The 22368-nt window shown below is 41.4% G+C and overlaps 1 protein-coding gene across 2 annotated transcripts in view; it reads right to left on the bottom strand.

Moving 5' to 3' along the window:
• The window catches only part of mgat5b (alpha-1,6-mannosylglycoprotein 6-beta-N-acetylglucosaminyltransferase B), a 32319-nt gene extending 10114 nt beyond the window's left edge, over positions 1 to 22205 (bottom strand). The window contains exons 1-8 of one of the 2 annotated variants that reach the window (XM_089018414.1): positions 21886 to 22205; positions 20774 to 20886; positions 14361 to 14505; positions 12143 to 12252; positions 7182 to 7255; positions 6920 to 7087; positions 5393 to 5557; positions 4465 to 4634 (exon numbers count right to left, since the gene is read on the bottom strand). In XM_089018414.1, the coding sequence (XP_088874540.1) occupies positions 4465 to 4634; positions 5393 to 5557; positions 6920 to 7087; positions 7182 to 7255; positions 12143 to 12252; positions 14361 to 14505; positions 20774 to 20886; positions 21886 to 21944 (1004 nt within the window). In that variant the 5' untranslated portion in view covers positions 21945 to 22205. Of the gene's footprint in view, positions 1 to 4464; positions 4635 to 5392; positions 5558 to 6919; positions 7088 to 7181; positions 7256 to 12124; positions 12253 to 14360; positions 14506 to 20773; positions 20887 to 21885 lie in introns of both variants that reach the window. The other variant, XM_089018415.1, reaches the window with a different exon arrangement.
• Between the last annotated feature and the right edge of the window lie 163 nt (positions 22206 to 22368).

A 22368-nucleotide genomic window follows, 5' to 3' on the forward strand; every position in this document is an offset into this window, starting at 1 on the left:
TGATCGTCAAAGGATTAAAGTGCAATGAAGACTTTGAAGGTGGGCACGCGCGTGCGTGCGCGACGCACCCGCATATCTACTTTGCCCCGAGAAAAAAAATGACGGGGAGACCTTTGATTTCCTCGGGTTTCAAACGATGGAATTATATTTCCCTCCCGGGAGGGTCTCGGGGTGATGCTGCTTCTCCTCCACATAGAGATGAGGTGGCTCGGGCATCTGATTCGCAAAATAGCTAGCAAATAGCTAGCTATCTAGCTGCCTACCTAGCTAGCTATCTAGCTGGCTTCCTAGCTAGCTATCTAGCTGGCTACCTATCTAGCTAACTATTTGCTATCTACCTAGCTATCGATTAGTTATCTATTAGCTAGCTAGATGAAAAGGTTTCTTCAGCCGTCATCTGTACTTCTTTGAAGGTGTCGGACGTTTTGCTTCTTATCCAAGAAGCTTCGTCAGCAAACTAAAGTCTTACCGGTAGTTTCGGCCCTATATATATCCCTACTGTCCAGATGTGGCTGTGCCGGACTCTGCTATGATTGGTCCCTGCTTTCAGGTGCTCAGACGTATTAGCTAGCTAGCTAACTTTCTATCTATTTGAGTTATAGTGGGTTAGCTTGAAAAAAGATGACAGACGCTACCCAGCTTACAAACATTCGAGTTACGAAAAACGGTACATACGAACATTTTTGCGAGTAATGCATGTCGAAAAATTTTCGGACAGAGATGCTGTATGTTAGATTTTGTATTTTATTGCCGTTTCCGACGATCCGACATGTCATTGTCGGATCGTCCGACTGATTACCCGTGCATTTGACAGATGGATATTTCCCAAAATAAATCCTCTGTGACAGCGAGCGGAGCGCACTATTAAGTTGAGAAAGGAGTGGCTACTCCCGCTGCCTTCCAGGAGAATCATAATTCAAAAGCCGTGGGCAAAATGGAAAGCAGCACTCGCCTGCGCAACGGCGCGCATGTGGAAGCAGCAGGCAGAAAAGAAGCTAAGAGGTGAATCCGATGTCAACAACAGAAAGAGAAAGAAGAGATGACAACGTCCGAGTGAGATAGGGATAATAAACGTCGGGATAATAAACGTCGCATAAAATGTCTAGATGTCAACTTGATGTCCATATACAGTTAGACCTCGGTTTACGAACCCCTTGGCTTACAAACTTTTCGGTTTACGAACATTAAATTTATGAAAATTTTACTTTGGCATATAAACAACAAAATGGCAGCAGACTGTTTTTGTCCTCTATTCCCCGCCCCCAGTCTTCGGTTAAAGCCACGTGATTGGTCAAGAACGCAGCAGTGAGGGAGGGTGGAGTTTACAGATAGAGAGAGAGTGAAGCCGTTCTCCAAAAAGAAAATGGCTGCCGACTTTTTTTGTCCTCTATTCCCCGCCCCCAGTCTTCGGTTAAAGCCACGTGATTGGTCAAGAACGCAGCAGTGAGGGGAGGTGGTTTAAACATTAATGAGACAGGCAGACGATAGTGAGAGTGTTTTAACTTTGATAGTTCAAAGGCAGATTGTAGAATGCAAGGTTAAAATATCCCATCAATCAGGCTCCACAAACAACCCGCACAAGCCATCTGTTCACTTGATGCAAAAAGCTATCAACCCAGCTAAACAGAACACAATTGATGAGGAACTAGGTAAAATTATGGCAGAGAAAGCACCTACAAGGGATCATTCCTCAAGATGGTGAAAGAAGAAGGTTACGTTCCTCATCAAGTGTTTAATGCTGATGAAACCGGCCACTCCGTTCCATCAAGCCATTAACGACCATCACAAAGGTAAATAAAACGACTTTATTATACAGTACAGTTTATTTCTTTAATTATAATAGCATAGCACATTTATTATACATAAAATAAGGTATATTTCGTGTAGTTTTAAGGTTTACAAAATTAGAAAGTAGAAAATTATGTTTTCTGGGGACCTGGGAACGGATTATTCTGATTTTAATGGTTTCCTATGGGAAATTGATTTTTGGGATACACACTTTGCCTTACACACTCTGTCTTGGAAGCAATTAAGTTCGTAAGCCAAGGTATCACTGTATTTGAGTCAGGAACCATATTAGCTATCTAGCAAGCTTGCTATCTATTAGGTATTTATTAGCTAGCTAGCTCGCTTTCGATTGAGTGAACACTGGTGCGTGTGGCTGCCGCTGCTCACCCGCAGAAAAACTTATCCTGTGACTGTAAAGTGACCAAGAGAGTTTTGAAAGGCCCTTATCAATGAAATGAAATGTATAAAACAAACACAGAACTGCTTGAAGTTCAAATCTTTCCTAAATTTCAGACAAGCAAGTCCGAAGTTCTAAAATCATCGAATGGAAGTCGACGTAGGTCCGACTCCTAAACCTGGCGTTCCTCCACTTGGGATATATAAAGCCGACACCGCATCCCAAAGAGGTTGATAAATCGCCTCAGCTTCACGTTCGGCCCTCCTATTCTATTTTCCCTCGGGCTGCACATTTTATTTCCTGATGAATGGAGTCCAATATTAGCTCCAGTGGAATACTATAAATGTATATTTACTAACAAGCTAGCTGTGGCGTGTCCGCACGGGACGAAGGACATCAGCAGTTTGGATTTAACAACCCGAACGGCGCCGTATGTTTCTTCGACAATTCCTTGCACGCTTCAAGTGGCCCAACACTCCAAAATTAATCACGCCGTGTGGCATCCGACATCAATAATTCAGCTGTGTTGTTTTAATGAACTCTTCCACGGGAGTCATTTGTCAGAGTAAAACAATAAGTACGACATACATTTAGGGACGTACAAAAAAAAAAATATGATGAATTCTTAGTCAAACAATTCATTCACTCATTCACTGTCATCCCTAAATTTATTCGGGAATTGTGTGCATTAGCTTTTTTTGGGGCTATCTATTAGCCAGCTGGCTAGCTTTCTATCTATTTGATAATAATAATAATAATAATCCATTTGATTTCTAAGCGCCTTTCAAAACTCTCAAGGACACTTTACAGTCACTGGATTTTTTTTTTTTTTTTTTGTGCGAGTGAGCAGCGGCAGCCATTCGCACCGGCGTTCACTCTACCCGGAAGTAACACAGCAGGATAATGTCCAATTTTTGACCATAATCTGTTCCAGAAACCTGTTCGAAAACCGATTTGTACGAACACCAAAACCGCATTTCCCATATTATCAATGTCTACTTTTTTAAATCGTGATTGAATAAAGCAAACACATGGACTTAAAATCAAATGCTACACAAGGAGCTATCCCTTAGCTAGCTAGCTTTCTATTCATTTGAGTTACTTCCACGTGGCTGTCACAGAAAAACCTATCCTGTGAATATGAAGTGACCTTGACAGTTTTGAAAGGTGCTTATAAATGAAATTTATTATGATTATGATTATGATTATTATTATGATTATTATTATTATTATTATTCGGGAATTGAAAGGCATGACATGGAGCGCCATTCCTGAATTTGTTTGAGTTTTGATTTTTCCTGTTTGGGTGCCGATAAAGCGCCGGTCAGACCTCTGTGTGTGTGTGTGTGTGTGTGTGGTTAATGAGAGGAAAAATTTCATACCAGCAAAAAGTAAAGCGATATTTTTACCAAATTCACAACAGGGGTGAGGACTTTGAATGTAGCCATTCAGAAACCTCAATCCTGCTGTTATTTCAGTTTCAAGTGCACTTTTTATTTATTTGTTTTTAAAGAAGTAGAAGTAGGAAATGGGGTGACATTTAGTGTTAACATGCAACACTAGTTCTTCTCGAAACTTATCAACAACGGTGGTCCTCACTCCTTATCTGGAGTTATCCGGACCTCACAAAACCATTTAAACAGGAATGTGTGTGTGTGTGTGTGTGTGTGTGTGTGTGTGTGTGTGTGTGTGTGTGTGTGTGTGTGTGTGTGTGTGTTCCCCGTGACAAGCAACAAGCCTGTTATCACTCTGGAGTCAGTGAGCTGCAGTATGGAGGAGGTGCGTAAACTACAGTCATGCTGTCAAGCCTTCGGGCCAAAATGCTCTTTGCAGGTCGTAAGAATTATGGGTAGTGGTGCATTTGGGATGAAAAATTGATTGAAGGAAAAAAAAAATCTAAATACAATGATAGGTCACTTTACAGTCACAGGATATGTTTTTTCTGTGGGTGAGCAGCGGCAGCCACATGCGCCAGCGTTCACTCAACCCGGAATTACTCAAATAGATCGAAAGTTAGCTAGCTGATAATAGACAGACAGCTAGCTAGGTAGCCGTATAACAAATAGAAAGCCAGCTAGATAGCTAGCTACAGTACTGTATAATAAAGTCGTTTTATTTACCTTTGTGATGGTCGTTGTGAAGTTGCCGTGCTTTCTCGGCGATAATACCGTCACTCACTGTCCCTGCTAGCTGCTTTTCGTTAATCCAAATGAAGTGAAAATTTACGGTGCCTTCCCAAAAGGCAAAAAAAAAAACAACTAAAAATTTCTGCTACATACCCGTGAAGCTCCTTGACAGAAACGGAGATCTTGAGGTCATGTCCCAGCACATAGAGAGTCGTCAGGATATCAGCCCACTGCACCATCTCACCCAGCGGACCCCCTTTCAGCACCTTTGGGCTGAACAGGTCACCGGATTCCTCCGTCAGAAATCCAACGTGGACCAGAATCTGTAATCAGAATCAGAATCAGAATCATCTTTATTGAACTTGTCTCTGGCAGAACATGCTGCACTAGTATCATCGTAAAAAAGACATTACCAAATTATTGTTGAGAGAGTTAATGGCGACTGGGGAAGAAGCTGTTGAAATGTCTGCTGGATTATGGCTGCCGCTGCTCACCCGCAGAAAAAAAATATTCTGTGACTGTGAAATGTCCTTGAGAGTTTTGAAAGGCGCTTATACATTAAATATATTAATATTATTATTATTTGGTGCGCATGGATTGGTAGCGCCTGGCCTGCCTGAGGGGGAGTCGCTGGAAAAAGTGGTGGGCAGCGTGCGGAAGGTTATTATTATTATTATTATTATTATTATTATTGCAACAGCAACAGATGCAGGCAGACACACTACAAACTTCATTAATAGCTGGTTCCCCTGTTTGTCAAATTGTACAGATGGCTTGTGCGGGTTATTTGTGGAGCCTGATTGATAGGATATTTTAACCTTGCAGTCTACACTCTGCCTTTGAACTATCAATAAAGTTGAAACGAGTCCAAATTTCAGTGTGTTTTCTATCCATTTTCTCACTCTCTTTCTGTCGTCTGCCTATCTATTTTCATGTGCAGCTCTGTGTTTCTATTGTAATAATAATAATAATAATAATAATAATAATAATAATAATAATGACAGTTTCCATCCTGGCACTTCACAGCTGCACAAGCACGGGCTCATAACGCCCCTTGTATTTTAAGTTTTGCAAAGCTCACCCGCTTTTCATCCCTCCAGTGGCCTCGCAGCTTGTCATCCAAGCGCCGAGCCGCCGAGGCCCATTGCGCCGCTAGCCTTTGTATGCGTCTCCTCATGAAGTTCAGAGATTCCTTCCCGGTGCCCACTTGCTCCAGCAGAGCGCCTGTTTCAAACCGGAAAACAGCCTGGAGGACATCAGCCATTGTTAGTGATGGAGCTGATTTGTTTTGTCTCCACTACGCTAATATCTTATTCCTTCAAGCTAATTCTAAGACATTACCATTCGACGGAAAACATCAAGCGTTATGGCTTGTAAAAAAATCCCGTATTGAAATTCACATCCCTTGAACGCTTGGATGGAAGACAATGGGGAATTTTAAAGACGATACGAGGCGTGGAGCGACATTTGTGTCTATTTAGAGCTACTCGTGGGTCAGATCTTTCCAACGGGATGTCTGATGTGTTACGGGCTCATCTTCATAAATAGTATTATCCTCAAAAAGCTGAAAGCAAGCTGGCGGGAACAAAAGCCAAGAGTCGCTTGCTCTTTAATATTCTGCTCCACTTCGTTTTGCTTGTCAATTTGAAATATTTGCTCTCACATGAGCAGCGCTGTAGCCAAATCGCTTATGCTTTCCAAGACAAAGATCTCGGTGACTTTCGTCCATACAGTGATACCTCGGCGTACAAACTTAATCGGTTCCCAGATAGAATGTGTAAGGCGAAAAGTGTGTATCGCAAAATTTACTTTCCCATAGGAAACCATTAAAATCAGAATAATCCGTTCCCAGGTCCCCATAAAACATAATTTTCTACTTTCTAAGACTTAAAACTACACAAAATATACCTTATTTTATGTATAACAAATGTGTTATGGTATTGTAATGAAATAAATAAACTGTACTATATAATAAAGTTTTTTATTTACCTTTGTGATGGTTGTTGATGGCTGTGGCCGTTTTCATCAGCATTAAACACTTGATGAGGAACGTAGCCTCCTTCTTTCACCATCTTTAGGAATGATCCCTTGTAGGTGCTTTCTATGCGAGAATTTGCGTAGTTCCTCATCAATTGTGTTCTGTTTAGCTGGGTTGATAGCTTTTTGCATCATGTGTACAGATGGCTTGTGCGGGTTATTTGCGGAGCCTGATTGATGGGATATTTTAACCTTGCAGTCAACACGCTGCCTTTGAACTATCAAAGTTGAAACGAGTCCAAATTTCACTGTTTTCTATCCATTTTGTCACTCTCTCTCTGTCGTCTGCCTGCCTCTTCAATGTTTAAACCACCTCCCCTCACTGCTGCGTTCTTGACCAATCATGTGGCTTTAACCGAAGACTGGGGCCGTGGAATAGAGGATAAAAACAAGTCGGCTGCCATTTTGTTGTTAGGAGAACGGGCTCGTTTGCGAACGACACATCATTGTCGCGCTCCGTGTGTATCCCGAAAAATAGTTTGTATGCCAAGGTAAAATTTTCATCCATTTAACATTCGTAAACCGAAAAGTTCCGAAGCCAAGGGGTTCGTAAACCGAGGTATGACTGTACTTGTTTTCTGGGCGGGGGCTTCAAAGTGGGCGTCGCAGTCTGGTTCCTCCAGGCCAGCGGGGGGCAGAACCACTCCACCTCACTCAGGTAAATGAGAAAGGAGCAGTCGGAGCCGTCCACTCCGTAAAATGCATAGCACGGGTCAGAAGTCCAACGGGCGCGCATCCACTAGAACACACATACAGGCATTGTTTTGGGTACCTTAAATGTGTTTTGCTGTGTGCAAAGTACTTTTTGAAATCTACACTCTAAGCAGACTTACATCCATCTTGGCGGCGCAGTCTGGATAATGAGTGTCTTTTGGAATGTCACACTGTCCCAATGTTCCTTCCCTAACTGGAAAAAAGAAAAGTCGACGGTTATTAGCGCTCGTACGCACACAAAAGCACATCTCTTTCGACCTCATTTCAGCCGCCGTTTAAAGATTTTACAGTGTGTTTGGCTTTTTAGCGTTCTGAAAGCAATGCGAGAAGAAAAGAGGCGAAGAGGAATAGCCTACACAAGCTAACGCCAACGCTAGAGTCAAGTGAGGCGACTCGCATTCAAAGCAGAAACACATTTTATCAGTGTTTACGGGTCATGTCAGTCCAACATCTGTAGTTATATCGATGAACGAACGGACATTTTCTTAAGCTTTGTGCGCAAGCTAGCAAGGTGAATTTTATGTGGCAGTTACAGTAAAGTCTCGTTATATCGATATTCAAGGGAGTCCGAAAAAATATCGATATAACCGGGACTATCGATATATCCGACCCTGTTTGCATGTAATTTTCTCTGTGCGTGCATAGAAATAGTATCGATATAACCGGGACTATCGATATATCCGATATCGATATAACGAGACTTTACTGTATTTGAAACCTGTTACCTCTTTTATAGGAAAAATTAAGTCAAAAATGTTCTTAACAGAATGTTCCATGTTGAGCTAGTATTCTAAACACGGTGTTCAGATTAATATTATGTTTGTAGAATATTAAGTAGGCAGTAAAATTCATCCATGTTGATGCATCGCAGATGGCGGCCATTTTGCCATTTGTTGTCGACTGGAAAAAACAAAACATCACCGCGGCCCAAAGCTCGGGTAACGACCAATCGCAGCTCATCTGGTAAACATCGCATGACTAAAATCTCTAAAACAGGCGAGCCGTGACGGTCGTTCCCGCCGAGGCACTGTGAGATCATTTTCAGTCGACAGCAAGCAAGTGGCAAAATGGCCGCCCCCTTGGGAGGGATAAAAACAACTTCATTCATATTCGCCACATGTAGCATGAAGCAGACAGTCATGTTTGGACTTGTAGGTGTACACAGATAATGTTTTTTTTTCCACTCCAAGGAGTGTTTTTAGATTTTTCAATAGTTGCTTGGTTGATAGAGAATAAGAAGTTATCATATTTAAAAGTTTCATGCTGTTATATGCTTAGTCAACATGTGTGATTCGAATACACAATTGAAGCACAGACAACCTGAGGTCAATCTGAGGTCAACAGACACAGCTTGTTCAACTGTCATCTTCATCTAGGAGATCTGGCCTTGGACAGAATTTAGGACTTGGGAAACTCGTTATCATCGAAGCAATTTACAACATGAAACTCTTTCACAGGAAGAGCTCATTAGCCAGATTACAAAATGTATCAGTTCATGGAAGATATAATGTTTTATTGCAGACAGCTGTTCGTGCTTAGAAGAGGTGTGGTATTCTAATCAAGAAAACTGTTTTATTAATGTATCACTTTGATTTACATATACTCTCAATAAACAGCTCGGCAGGGGGCTGCAGAATTCAGACGTCTGTCGTGAATGGCTGTGTCTCCTGCCAGCAGTAAAAGACAATCTTTCGAGTCTTCGTCCACAGTGTCCGATCAAACATCTCTAACAGTTGTGAATGTTTTTTTTTTCTTTTACTATTCAGCACGATGACCATTCAGAATCTCCGTTTTGCATTCTTGTGTACCTAATATTTTGTCCAGAGCATCATTTGATTCATTCACAAATTTATTCGGAAATTGAAAATATGACATAAAGCGCCATTCATGAATTTGTTCAGGTTTTGTTTTTCATGCTTGGGTTCCAATCAAGCGCTGGCCATGGCCACCGGCAATGTTTTTTTTTCTTTTCCAAAAGGGGGCAGCATTTCCCTTTTTTTTACATGTTAGCGCTTTGTTCCACCTTTAGCTGTTGTTAAAGCGATAATATGGATGTATTACATTGTGGTTTGGACAGCTTCCCTCATTTCAAGCTCATATAACTCCAGACTCATCATTTAGGAATGATCTATTTTTTTTTCTTAAAAGAAGAGAGTCTAAGGTTTCCAACACTGTATTGAATGTTTATGTAGTCCTAAAACTCAATATTCTGTGACTCCTGGAATTCAAGTGACAACGACAAAAACCCTGGCATTGGAGTGGACACATTTTTGCACCTGTTTGGCAGTGAATGAGTTAATTAATATTTGTCAAAAAAAGACAAATTAGATAATATACTGTAAGTAGCTAAGTGATTGTCCTTCCATGGCGCTTGTGACTTAATGACCATGTCAGGTTTTATTATCCCTTTGCCACTTTTGCAAGTATGCCCTTCAGCACCTTCCTTAGTCCCTTCTCACTTAATTCACTGTGTCGTTATCTCTCCGCACCTCCTTCCCGTCTCCATCCATCCTTATCCTCACAGCCCCGGCGCTAGTGAGCCCAATTAGGGGAGCAGTTGCAGCATTTTCCCTCCCATACAGCACCTCATCAGTTAACGGGGTCTTATGAGCATGGTAGCAGCATGACTTCAAACAAACAACACCAACAATAACAAAAAAAACGTGTAACACCGTATTTGGATCAAGCTCATTTAAATCATTCACTGCCATTCCAGAATTCCCGATGAAGCGGTGGTCAGACCTCTGGTAATGTTTTTTTCCCTTCCACGAGGGGGCAGCATTTGCCTTTTGTACAGCTCACATAACTAAAAGATCGCTCTCCTCCAACAATTGGCGACCCCGACGTGATATCGAACTTGTCACGGTTTGCAAGGTGGTGATGGCAGTTGCGGATACGAAAAAAGCAGGCGAGAGGGAGGGAGCAGCAGGTTGTATTTCAGAATCAGAATCAGAATCAGAATACCTTTATTCGTCCCGCAATGGGGAAATTTGCAGTCCACAGCAGCAATTGAAGAGGGATGGGGTTGGGGTGGGAGTGAAAGGATAGAAAACAAGATATTCTAAGCATAACAAAATAAAAATGTCAACTGTATACTGTGCAAATGTAGATGTGCAAAAACCGTTCTATAAACAAGACTGTACATAGTGCAGAATCAAGAGATGCATTTAGATATATTGCAACAACCCATATTTACAAGTGTCCAGTTTTTTTTTTTTTTTTTTTTTTTTTCACATGTGATCATTGGGAATTGTGAAGCCTGACAGCAGTCGGTAGGAACGAGCGGCGGTACCTCTCCTTCTTGCAGCGCGGATGTAATAGTCTCTGGCTAAAGGAGCTACCCAGAGCTGTCAGGATGGGCAGGAGGGGGTGGGAGGGGCTGTCCGTCATAGCTTTTAGTTTAGCTAGCGTCCGTCTGTTGCCCACCTCCTCAAGAGAGTCCAGCGAGCAGCCCACGACAGAACTGGCCCGCTTGACAAAGCGCTCCAGTCTTTTTCTGTCCCGGGTGGTGATGCTGCCTGACCAGCAGACAATGCCATAGTGGATGGCTGATGCCACCACAGAGTCATAGAAAGTCTTTAGGAGTGACCCCTGAACTCCAAAAGATTATTTGAGAAATGGTATTAAAATAAAGTCAACAGCAACAAAATCTAAAACGTTAAAATCATCTGAACAGAAAAATACAAAGTATCAAAGAAAAAAACAAGAGTAAAAGTCTGCCAAGATGGAACAAACACATGCACAGCATACAATGCATACAATGACCCGACGCCGAATGGTCGTGCCGGGAGTCCTTATGACTGCCACTAATTGTAACGACCAGCACCTGCGAGGCTGCAGGCGGGGCCAACAGCGCCACCGGTTGGTCGCTAACCAGATCATGACAGAACTGAGGACTGCCCTCATTTTAAGCTCATTAAACTCCAGACCCATGTAACTTAGGAATTAAATGTTTTTTTCTGATGAAAGAAGAAAGTCCAAGGTTTCTTACACTGCATTGAATGTTTATGTAGTCCTAAAAGTCAATATTGTGGAATTGGAGTGACAATGACAGAAACCCTGGCACTGTAGTGGAGCCATTTTTGCCCATCATTTTTTTTTTTTAGCTTTGTACCCAACGCAGGAATTGAAAGTGACAGCTTCATGAAAACGCCAACAGTACAATATCCTGTTTCGAGCACACTGGAGAATGCGTTGCGGTGCGGCGATTCACGCTGAGTGCTTCCACAGTTATGACACAAATGAAAGGGTTCACTTTTTGAAAGGGCAACGTGTCGTGAACAACGCCTGCCATGTTTTGGGAGCTCAACTAGCAAGTGCAAGTTACTTGTACATTGTGCATTCAGACTTTGACAGCTTGACTCGAGTGTAGAAAGAGGAAAGCGTTTTCCAAATTGCAAAAACCCGAACAAATTCGAAAAGGGCGCTGCACGTCATATTTTTTTTCAATCCCCGAATAAATTTGTGAATGGCAGTGAATTAGTTGAGAAAGGTCGGACATCCCCGAAGCTAGCAAAAATAGTAAATAACATTGCAATTTTATGAGGTTATCATAAATCCACACTTCGTTGTAACTAGCTAGCTGGCTACCTAGCTAGCTATCTATTCGCTATCTAACTAGCTATCTAGCTATCTATTAGTTATCTTAGAGCTAGCTAACTTTCCATCTATTTGAGTTATTCCGGGTTGAGTGAATGCTGGCACATGTGGCGGCCGCTGCTCACCCGCAGAAAAACTGATCCTGTGACTGTAAAGTGACCTTGAAAGGCGCTTATAAATGAGAGGTACTATTATTATTATTAAAAAAAATTTTAATGAATAAAAGTTTTTTAAAAACAGTTGAATGACAGCATTTCTTAAGTGTCTTCAAGTCACAAGTAATTTCCTAGCTAACTGCACCCTCTAGTGGACGTGTAGTAAATCACACCACACTCACAGCTGTGGAGTGGTTCAGGCATAGCACTACTGAAGGCCTAGGAGTGACATGCACGGCATACCCGAGGTATGGATTAGTGTGAGCAGCCGTGTTTACATACGCACGTGTGTAGTTTGTGTGTGTCACCTCTGCTTTCAATGTCACCTTTTTTGCTTGCGACGCTGCGCTGTAGAATCTGCTCCACCCTCCCTGCCATGTCCGACATGTTCTGGGCTATTGTCTGGATCCGCTCCACCAGACCTATCGGCTGAATTCTGACCAAAACGAAAGACACGTACAGTTTGGAAAGGCGCTTATAAATGACATGTATTATTATTATTATTATTGAATTATTAATACAGTGATATCTTGGCTTACGAACTTAATTGGTTCCCAGAAAGTGTGTGTAAGGAGAAAAGTGTGTATTCCAAACACTAATTTCCCATAGGAAACCATTAAAACGAGAATAATCCGTTCCCAGACCCGCATAAAACATAATTTTCAATTAAATAAGCCTTAAAACTACACACAATATACCTTATTATTATTATTATTATTATTATTATTATTATTATTATTATTATTATTATACTTGCGTCCATGATAAAAATCATTTATTGACAATGTAAACTTCTTCAATTTCTTCGGGTAACAGAATATCAATTAAAATATGAAGAACACTGAATAGAAATTCACGGATATTGGTAATTGTGCAAAATAGCAATGCTCAATTCACGTTTCAGTGTGGGCGAGGTGAAGAAAGGAAATGAAGCGTAGCTAAAGAAATGGTAATCAACAATAAAAAAAGGAATGCGGGTGATCCGGGTCTTTCCGAGAATCGAAACTGAATGACGAGAATAGCCATGGAAATGCTGCCCCCTCCTGGAAGGGATAAAGCATTACGTATACCGGTATATGAGAATTTTTGCATAGGCCTCATTTATAACGCGCACCCAAACTGTGAGTTCTTTTTTAGGTAGAACATTTTGTGCGTTATACTCGAATACGGTACCTACAGGCGCTTTCAATTTGAGAGATCGGATTTAACAAATATGGAAACGCTTCGATAGGTATCATGGCCTTTTTTCCCTCCACACGCTACTAAATTCTCTGAACAGGGTTGCTCTTCCGTTAAAGAGTTCTTTTTAATGAGCTCCCTCTCTCTATTTTCGCCTCTCTCTGAAAAATCTCTTCAAAGTAATGGAATGGCTGGTTCTGGTGGGTTCTGTGGGCGCCGAGCTCATTTGCATAACTTCATTCAAAGCCGTCGTAGACTTTTATTTCCCCTCGCTAGTCCGGGAAGACATGATAGGGAAAACATTGTCCTTTATCCTCTCCATCGACAGATTAGCGAAAAATGAAATGGTATTCATGCAGATACCCAACCGTAGAACCGGGATAATAATGTACCGGCGCGCGAACAGGCATGGTGAAAAACGATCATAGCAACACAACTACGGCGTCTCCGGGGCTCGTCGTTGATTAACCGCATCCGTCAGATGAAATAGAGGATGGCAGGATAATTATTCCGAAAATTAGGAGCGCCAAATTGGTGGCCTTTGCCACCGTCACATTTGCCATTGAGTCTAACAAGCGCCAATTATTATTATTATTGTTTTTTTTTTTTCATCTAGTGACTGGGATCCAAACTATATTTTGGTGGAGAAATGAGCGAGATGGAAAAACAGATATGATATCTTGTAAATTAGTATGCAATTACATGCAAGGACAGACGAAAAGTATGACCGCTACGGAAGCATGATGGCCAGTACATAAACAAGAGGGAGCTTCCTTTAGTACTCGAACCACCGAGTCGATTCAAGTATGAGAGGTCTGTTGCTGTGGCAACCACACTCAAATCCGGCGCTGGCGTCTCGGCGCTTTGTTAGAGACCAGTGCTCTTGTTGCCGTCTTGCCGTCGAAACCGCAAATGATCCCCAAGTGAAATTTCACTTATCTTGGAAACGACTTGAATTCTCCATTGAATATTCGAAATGAAAACTTGATCAAACGCGTGCCGACATCGGCCATTCATTAAAGGACAACCGACACCTTCGGAAAAATTACGTCCCTAATTTGTCAAATCACTTCAAGTGTCAAAGAAGTCCGCCAAGGTGAAACAAAAACATGCACAGCATACAATGCATACAATTGGATACAAAGCATACAACAATGACTCGACAGCGAATGGTCATGCCGGGAGTCCTTTTGAGTGTCACTGATTGGGAACGACCAGCACCTGCGAGGCAGCAGGCAGGGCTAACAGCGCTACCCGTTGGTCACCAACCAGATCATGACAGGCAGTGAATGAGTAACATATTTGATAGGTACATCATTTGTAAAAGCGGAGAATGAAACAGACAAGTCGACGCGCTGATTGTACCTGTCCAAGATGGCGGCGAGCTCATCCAGTTTGTGGGTTTCACTTGTGTTACCCAGTCGAGACAGAGTGTCCATCCGCTTCATAATAACTTCCAGCATGTCGCTGATTTTTCGGAGCACGCCGCGAGATTCTTGATCAGCAAAGACTGAAAAGTAAGAAGGAGGAGGCGAGAAGGGATGAATATAAAAAACAGATCAAAAGACAAAACTCAACAAAATAAAATTGATTTACATTTAAAGTTCAACCGACACCTCCGGACAAGTCGCGTCCATAATTTGTAAAATCACTTCAAATCACTCCTACTGAGCGCATTTTACAAAGATTCCACCGCATATAGCTATGTTTTACGTTTTAAGGCCTGCGCTGAATATTCAGGAAGTCTTGTTTTCGAGTTGATGACGATGCCCTATGTGACATCACGGCGGGAACGCCCCTGACCGAAAAAAGGTTTGTAGAAGTCCTTCCATCACGTCAATGCATTTTGCTGGACTTTGGACACACAATGCATTTTGGGTACTTTTTTTTATCTGAAAACACAGTGTTGATTGCAAAATTAGAAGGAAAACTACATGAATAACGTGATGGTGAGTCGTTGTGTGTCGCAGCCAATTGCGGTAACACGCATAAAGAAGGTGTAAGTTGACACAAATTCCTAGCGGACAAATCAGACCATTTCCAACGGAGCTTGTGCGCCATCTTGTGCATTTTCTGGGCGCTACATTGGATTCCAGACGGCTCGAATTGATACGGAACAAACACTGTCTGTAAAAAAGAATCTGTTTTAAATTTGATATGGAAGGACTCCTTTAATCGATTGCAAACATGTATGCTTTCCTCTTCAGAACTATTTGAATCGTATTCATAACTGGATGAGTAACAATAAAGAATCTTTTTCCGAATCTGAACTCTCTGAAGCCATTGGTTTAATTCTGGAGCAAGGCAGTGTGTGACCAATAGTGATGTCATAAACAAGGGGGCGGGACTTTCTGAAACTACCCAGTTCCGAGCTCATTTTGTGGCAGTTTTGGGACACTTCAAGCCATTTTTTATTGGTGTTTTTCATTTGACAAAAAATATCAGCCTGCGTGTTTTGGGTATTTTAGATGCTATAAAACGTTTTTCTGATGTCAGTTAGGAAACAAAAAAATGGTGTCGGTTGTCCTTTAATTTTTATCATCACAGCAGCTAAAACGCAGCCTTTGTTTTCTAGAGTCGCTTGATTGTAAGTACAGGGTACACCACCCCCCTGCTAACCACCCATTGAAAGATGAATTCCTGTCACCGTTTAATATTTCGCTTGAGTAGAAATCACAAATCCATACGGGGGAAAAAAGGGGATGAAATCGGAAATGGATGTGCCGCATGGTAAAATCGAATATTCCCCAACATTGTGCTGATTGCGGCACACTTTCAGTTTCCTGAGAATAGCGATTCCGACTTTTAAATAAGATACTTCCGCAGAAGGATTCTAGATATTTGCTCTAAGTTGGTCTCGAAGCTGCAGTGCTGCATTAAATCTAAAAAAAAAAAAAAGGCTCCAGGGCTGAAGTGCGGAAAGGAGAACTCACAATTCTTCACGTTAATACTTATCATAAATCACCATTACAGAGAGCAAACGGCCTTCGTCGACAGTGCCTTTTTTTAGAATGATAGCGCAAGTTTGCAATCAAGTATTCATTAGGCCACTGTTTAATATTCACGGCCTAGACGGTGTGACTTTAGCAACAAAACAACACTTTTTGTGACATTCCTCATTCGCTAGCTAATAATCAAGCTCTTAAATAGCAGCAGGTAAGCAAGTCCATTCCAGCAGTGCCGCAGCATCGTTCAATATTGACCAACTTCCTACACGAGGTCGCCGTTTGCGCCCACAGTCCGCTTTGAGGTCATTCAGCCAGCTTGCCAAGGTCAGTTTGTAGCTGGATGAAAAATCTGGAGAGAAACCGTAAACACCGACCAGCCGCAACATACTGACCATTTGCCAAATATAATGCTGAATATTCTGTCTTTGCAAAACAAAAGTATATACAGTAAAGTCTTGTTATATCGATATCGGTTATATCGATAGTACTGCTTATTACGATACTATTTCTATGAACACAAGGAGAAAATTTACATGCCGCAGGATCGGTTATATCGATAGTCCGGTTATATCGATATCTTTTCCGACTCCCGAGAATATCGATATAACGAGACTTTACTGTATATATATATATATATATATATATATATATATATATAAATCATCGTCATCTAGGAGATCTGGCCTGGGACAGAATTTAGGACTTGGGAAACTCCTTTATCACCGAAGCAATTTACGACTTGAAACTCCTTCACAGGAAGAGCTCATTAGCCAGGTTACAAATTTATCAGTTCATGGAAAAGACAATGTTTTATTGCTTATAGCTGTTTGCGCTTAGAACGCCCAGGGGCGTGGTATTCTAATGTTTTACGAATGTATCACTTAAATTTGTATATACTCCCAATAAATAGCTTGGGAGAGGGCTGCAGAATTCAGGCGTCTGTCATGAATGGCTGCGTCTCCTGCCGGCAGTAAAGACAATCTTTCTGGGTTCGAGTCTTTGTCCACAGTGTCCAATCGAACATCTCTGACAAAAACACATATATATGAAAAAAAAAAAAAAATATTAAGTTCAATCAAAATCTAATCTTGTCTGCCGATTGAAGTTCTTTTGTTGTATTTTATTCGAACCCACAAAAGATTTAAAATCGTATTGTCAGTTTGGGATTTGTTGGAACATTCATTATCTCTGTCTTTTTTTTTCTCTTAAAGTCGAGACACAAAGCACAAACGATAAAACGCGAGGCTATTAAAGCAGCACTCATTCCACCACCGAGTGTCGCGGCAAACAATGAGGAGATGAGTTATGATGGGTTTCATTCTCCTCTTTTTTTTCTTCCTCTCGGTTGTCCCATTGTACCAAACCAGGACAATATGATGATCATTTGCATAAACATATTTCCTATTTGCATAGCAAGAAAAAAAAGTTTTGCCAGCGTAGCGGAAAACACGTTCAAGAACCGCAAATGTGACTTCAAGGAGGACTCGACGAGAACTTTGTGACCTACTTTCACTCCAACCAACTAAGATTTGATTGACGCAAGCATGGTGAATAAAAATTCACAGTGAAATCGGTCGCCTATTCGATAAAATGACAGACGCTCCCAACTTACGAACAAGATACATTCCGAACGGTCGTTCGTAAGGTGAATTTGTTTGTAAGTTGCTTCAGTGCTATATTTTGGATGCCATGTATGTTTAAGGCTTATATAAGCATGTTTAAGGTTTATATAAGTATTTTTAAGGCTTGTATACAGATGCTCCCCTACTTACGAATATTCGAGTTACAAACAATGGTAAGTACAAACATTTTTGTAGTAACATATGTAGTATTCTTTCCAGTTGCACATGTACATATCATATACAGATATGTTTTATGAAATGTTTTTTTATATATATATATATATATATATATATATATATATATATAGTACATTATGCCTTGTTGTAGCCTTTTGAAAAGTACAAAAATAAAACGATTGAGGAGCCTATTCCAGTTTATAGGTCACAATGATGGAAAAAAAGCCTTGAAATAATCCATCATGGTCTTGTTTTTTTTTCTCTGCCCACAAACCCAGCATTTTTACAAGTGAAGTGAAGAGATCTTTTTTTTTTGTTCACTGTAATACTGTGCTGAGAAATCTTATTTCGTCTATAAGCCAGCTGGGATTTGCTCCAGCGGCTCCGTAAACCATGATGTGTGCCTGTTAAAAAAAAAAAAAAATCCATTGAGCTATACACTTTATAGGTCACAATGGTGGAAAAAGTTTTGAAATGATTTATCATGTTTTTATTTTGGATTTCTGATTTAAAAAATGTCACATTTCAACAGGGGTGTGTAAACCATTTTTCCTCACTGTCATACTGCGCTTTGAGATCTTATTTGCTTTGTAAGACGTCAACCAATGGATTTCACATGTAGTTGGAAATTGTTTGAAATTGACTAATAAAGTCCGACAATAAATAAATAAATAAATAAATAAATGCTGAGAACAAGAAGAGCTTAATCCAGCGAAATTAAAAAGAAAAAAAAGCAATTAGTCAAAAGGACAGCAGAGAAATGAAGACATATTCAATTGACTGAGATTTGATTGTCTTTTGGACATAAGTACTTGTCTTTTTGATTGAACGGTGTGTAGCTTAAAGGACAACCGACATCACTTTTTTGTTTCCTAACTGACATCAGAAAAACGTTTTATAGCATCTAAAATACCCAAAACACACAGTATGATATTTTTAGTCAAATGCAAAACACCAATAAAAATGACTTAAAGTGTCCAAAATCTGCAAAAAAATTGAGCTGCGAATTGGGCATTTTCAGAAGGTCCCGCCCCCTTGTTCGTGATGTCACCGCAAGACGTCTTTGCCTTGCTGGAGAATCAAAACAATGGCTTCAGATTCGGAGAATATGCTTTCTTGTTACACGTCCAGTTATGAATATGATTCAAATAGTTCTGAGGAGGAAAGCATACATGTTTGCAATCGATTAAAGAATTTATTCCGGGCCATTTTGAGGCAATGGGTGGGGGGGGCAATGTAGCACCAAAAAGAGGCAGAAAATGGCAACAGAGCTCCGTGTAAGGAATTAATCGGCCCGTTTCCACAGGCTGATTAATTCCTTACACGGAGCTTTGTTGCCCTCTTCTGCTTCTTTTTGGTCCTACACGAGGTTTTCAGACCAAAGTCCAGCAAAATGCATTGACGTGATGGAAGGACTGCTACAATGTGTCCTTTTTTCGGTCAGGGGCGTTCCTTCAGTGACGTCACGTGAGGACTCATCACCAACTCAAAAACAAGACTTCCGGAATATTCAGTGCGAGTCTTAAAACGTAAAATATAGCGATATGTGGTGGAATCTTTGTAAAATACCCTCAGTAGAAGTCATTTGAAGCCATTTTACAAATTATGGACACAACTTGTCCGGAGACGTCGGTTGTCCTTTCAGGCTGAATGTATATGGCTGTACGCACCAACACATCAAGTATTTCCAGAGACTGATGTTCCGCAGCTTGCATTAAGGCTGATTTTAATGAGCTAAAGGCCAAACAAGCCTTCCCCTGACGATCGCGTGGGGGTGCAAAATTAATCAGACAGCTCTCCTGTTGTCTGCAACCCACTCTTCTACAATGCTGAATATAGGGCTTCATTAATGAGCAAGAACCTTTCAATTGTTTTTTTTTTTATTGTCTAAGATCACCAAATGCACATCAGCGGCGTTGGGCCAATTATTTCTGGAGCCATTCAAAAAAAATTCAATGTGAGCTACCAACTTAAAAGCAAGATGTGGCCGCACAGATGATTGCAAAAAGCTTATACTGATTGGGTTGACATGAATGATCCCGATTTGGGGGTAAAAGACAAATCTTATAGCCAGGTGCTTTCAGCCAAATGGACCTACAGTGATACCTTGGCTTACGAACTTAATGGATTCCCAGACAGAGTGTGTAAGGCGAAAAGTGTGCATCCCAAAAATTAATTTCCTATAGGAAACCATTAAAATCAGAATAATCCATTCCCAGGTCCCCATAATACACACACACACCACATAATTTTCTACTTTCTAAGCCTTAAAACTACACAAAATATTCCTTATGTTATGTATAACAAATCTGCTATGGTATTATAATTAAAGAAATAAACTGTGCTGTATAATAAAGTGGTTTTATTTACCTTTGTGATGGTCGTTAATGGCTTGATGAAATGGAGTGGGCGGTTTCATCAGCACGTAGCCTTCTTTCACCATCTTGAGGAATGATCCCTTGTAGGTGCTTTCTCTGCCATAATTTTACCTAGTTCCTCATCAATTGTGTTCTGTTTAGCTGGGTTGATAGCTTTTTGCATCAAGTGTACAGATGGCTTGTGTGGGTTATTTCTGGAGTCTGATTGACGGGAATTTTAACCTTGCAGTCTACACTCTGCCTTTGAACTATCAAAGTTGAAACGAGTTCAAATTTCACTGCTTTCCATCCATTTTGTCACTCTCTCTCTCTGTCGTCTGCCTGTCTCTTTAATGTTTAAACCACCTCCCCTCACTGCTGCGTTCTTGACCAATCACGTGTCTTTAACCAACGAGTGGGGGCGGGGAATAGAGGACCAAAACAAGCCGGCTGCCATTTTCTTGTTAGGAGAACGGGCTCTTTTGCGAACGACACATCACTCATTGTGGCAGCGACGTGTGTATCCCAAAAAATAGTTTGTATGCCAAGGTAAAATTTTGCGGCAATCAAGGAAGCCTCAGCAGCATGTTGCTTGTCCATGTCCGACCGGTATGGACTGCAGCCGCTCCAGATCCTGTCAAAAGCCCTGACGGACAGCACAAGAGCAAGCCTACCTTCAGCCCGCGTGGTGAAGGGAGAATCCGAGGGTCGCTTGGCTGACAACTGACCCCCGAGAGAGGTCATTAGAAAGCACAAACTGAAGAAGCCGATCCCGACCACAAAAATCCTAAAATCGGGAGAACAAAAGGCAAACGAATCAACATCAAAGTAGAAGAAATGTATCATAATATGTTTCATTTGTAAGTCCCTTTCAAAACTCTCAAGGTCACTTTACAGTCACAGGATCACATTTTCTGTGGGTGAGCAGCGGCAGCCACATGCACCAGCGTTCACTCAACCCGGAAGTAACTCAAATAGATAGAAATAGGACGCAATATATAGAAATAGATAGAAAACTAGCTAGGATGTGAATGGGGAATATCTTGTTGTTCTGCATCTCATCAGGACTCCCCGGTTCACGCCGCCTTTCAACGCCCCCAAATGTCACTCCGCCAGCCACTCAATTAAAAGGTCAACTACGACGGCCTTTAATATCTTTCTTTTCGAGTCTTTTCTCGTCTTGTCGCCATCTACGGAGGTGGTAAAAATAAGTGAGCTAGTCATTTAAAGAAGGTACAGATAGCGTTTGTTTTGAAATGTCAGTGGGTAAAATGTCATTAAAAAATAAAAAGTCCTTTATAAATGCGGTTTTAGTACGTACGTATTTGGTTCAGAATCAGACTCATCTTTATTGGCCAAGCATGTAGAACACACTGAATCTGGTCGAACACGCTGCACTAGTATCATCATTAAAAAAAGACATGACAAATAAGTATCGAGGACACGAATAAAGACTAATCGAATCGAATTGAATCCAATTCCTTTAATTAATGTAAGTGGTGCCTCTCAGGAAAAACTGTGAGATCAAGCAGTGAGTACAGAGCTGAAGCTACAATGATTAGAACGGGACTTATCATCATTACTTCACATTATATGTGTTTGTTAACTTTATTTTTTAAAGCCTGCCATCACCAAAATATAAATATATATGTCAAGACTGTGCGTAATGATTTGTTTTTACATTTCATGCGAATATTTCAACCATTAAACGACGCATTCGCCCCCCCCAAAAAACACGCCACACATACACACACAGACGCCATGAGCTCATGAAGCGTTTGTTTACCTGAACGGTTTGTAAGTGAGAAGATATCTCCTCGTCATCGTGGAAATATCGCCGCTCATCGTCTCGCACACGCGTGTCCATTCACAGAGCGCTTCGTGTTCGTGCCGAGGAGCAAAGCACCACTCCAACGCGTAACTTTCAAGCGGCCGAGTGGTACCGAAAACACAACTTCCACTTCCATCCACCTTTTCCTGTGTCACTCGTCCACAATAACTTCTTCATCCTCAGATGAGTGCAGGAGGGGGGGGGGGGGCTCAGTGGCTCCTTCGTGATGCTATCAGCCTCTTGCCACACGCTGGGTGGATTGCGAATGTCCTCACCCCCCCCCCACCCCCCACTCCCCGCCATCCCGTGTTACTGTGGCTGCCCGGACTCGACTGTGTGTTCGGAATCAAAACACGACTGAACGCGAGAAGAAAAAAAGGTGGATGAAGACGGCCGGCAGCGCCCTCTAGCGACTCACGTTGGAATACAAATGCTGAG

The sequence above is a fragment of the Hippocampus bargibanti genome, linkage group LG17 (genome assembly GCF_051943395.1).
Source record: "Hippocampus bargibanti isolate YZ-2025 linkage group LG17, ASM5194339v1, whole genome shotgun sequence".
Lineage (NCBI taxonomy): Eukaryota > Metazoa > Chordata > Actinopteri > Syngnathiformes > Syngnathidae > Hippocampus > Hippocampus bargibanti.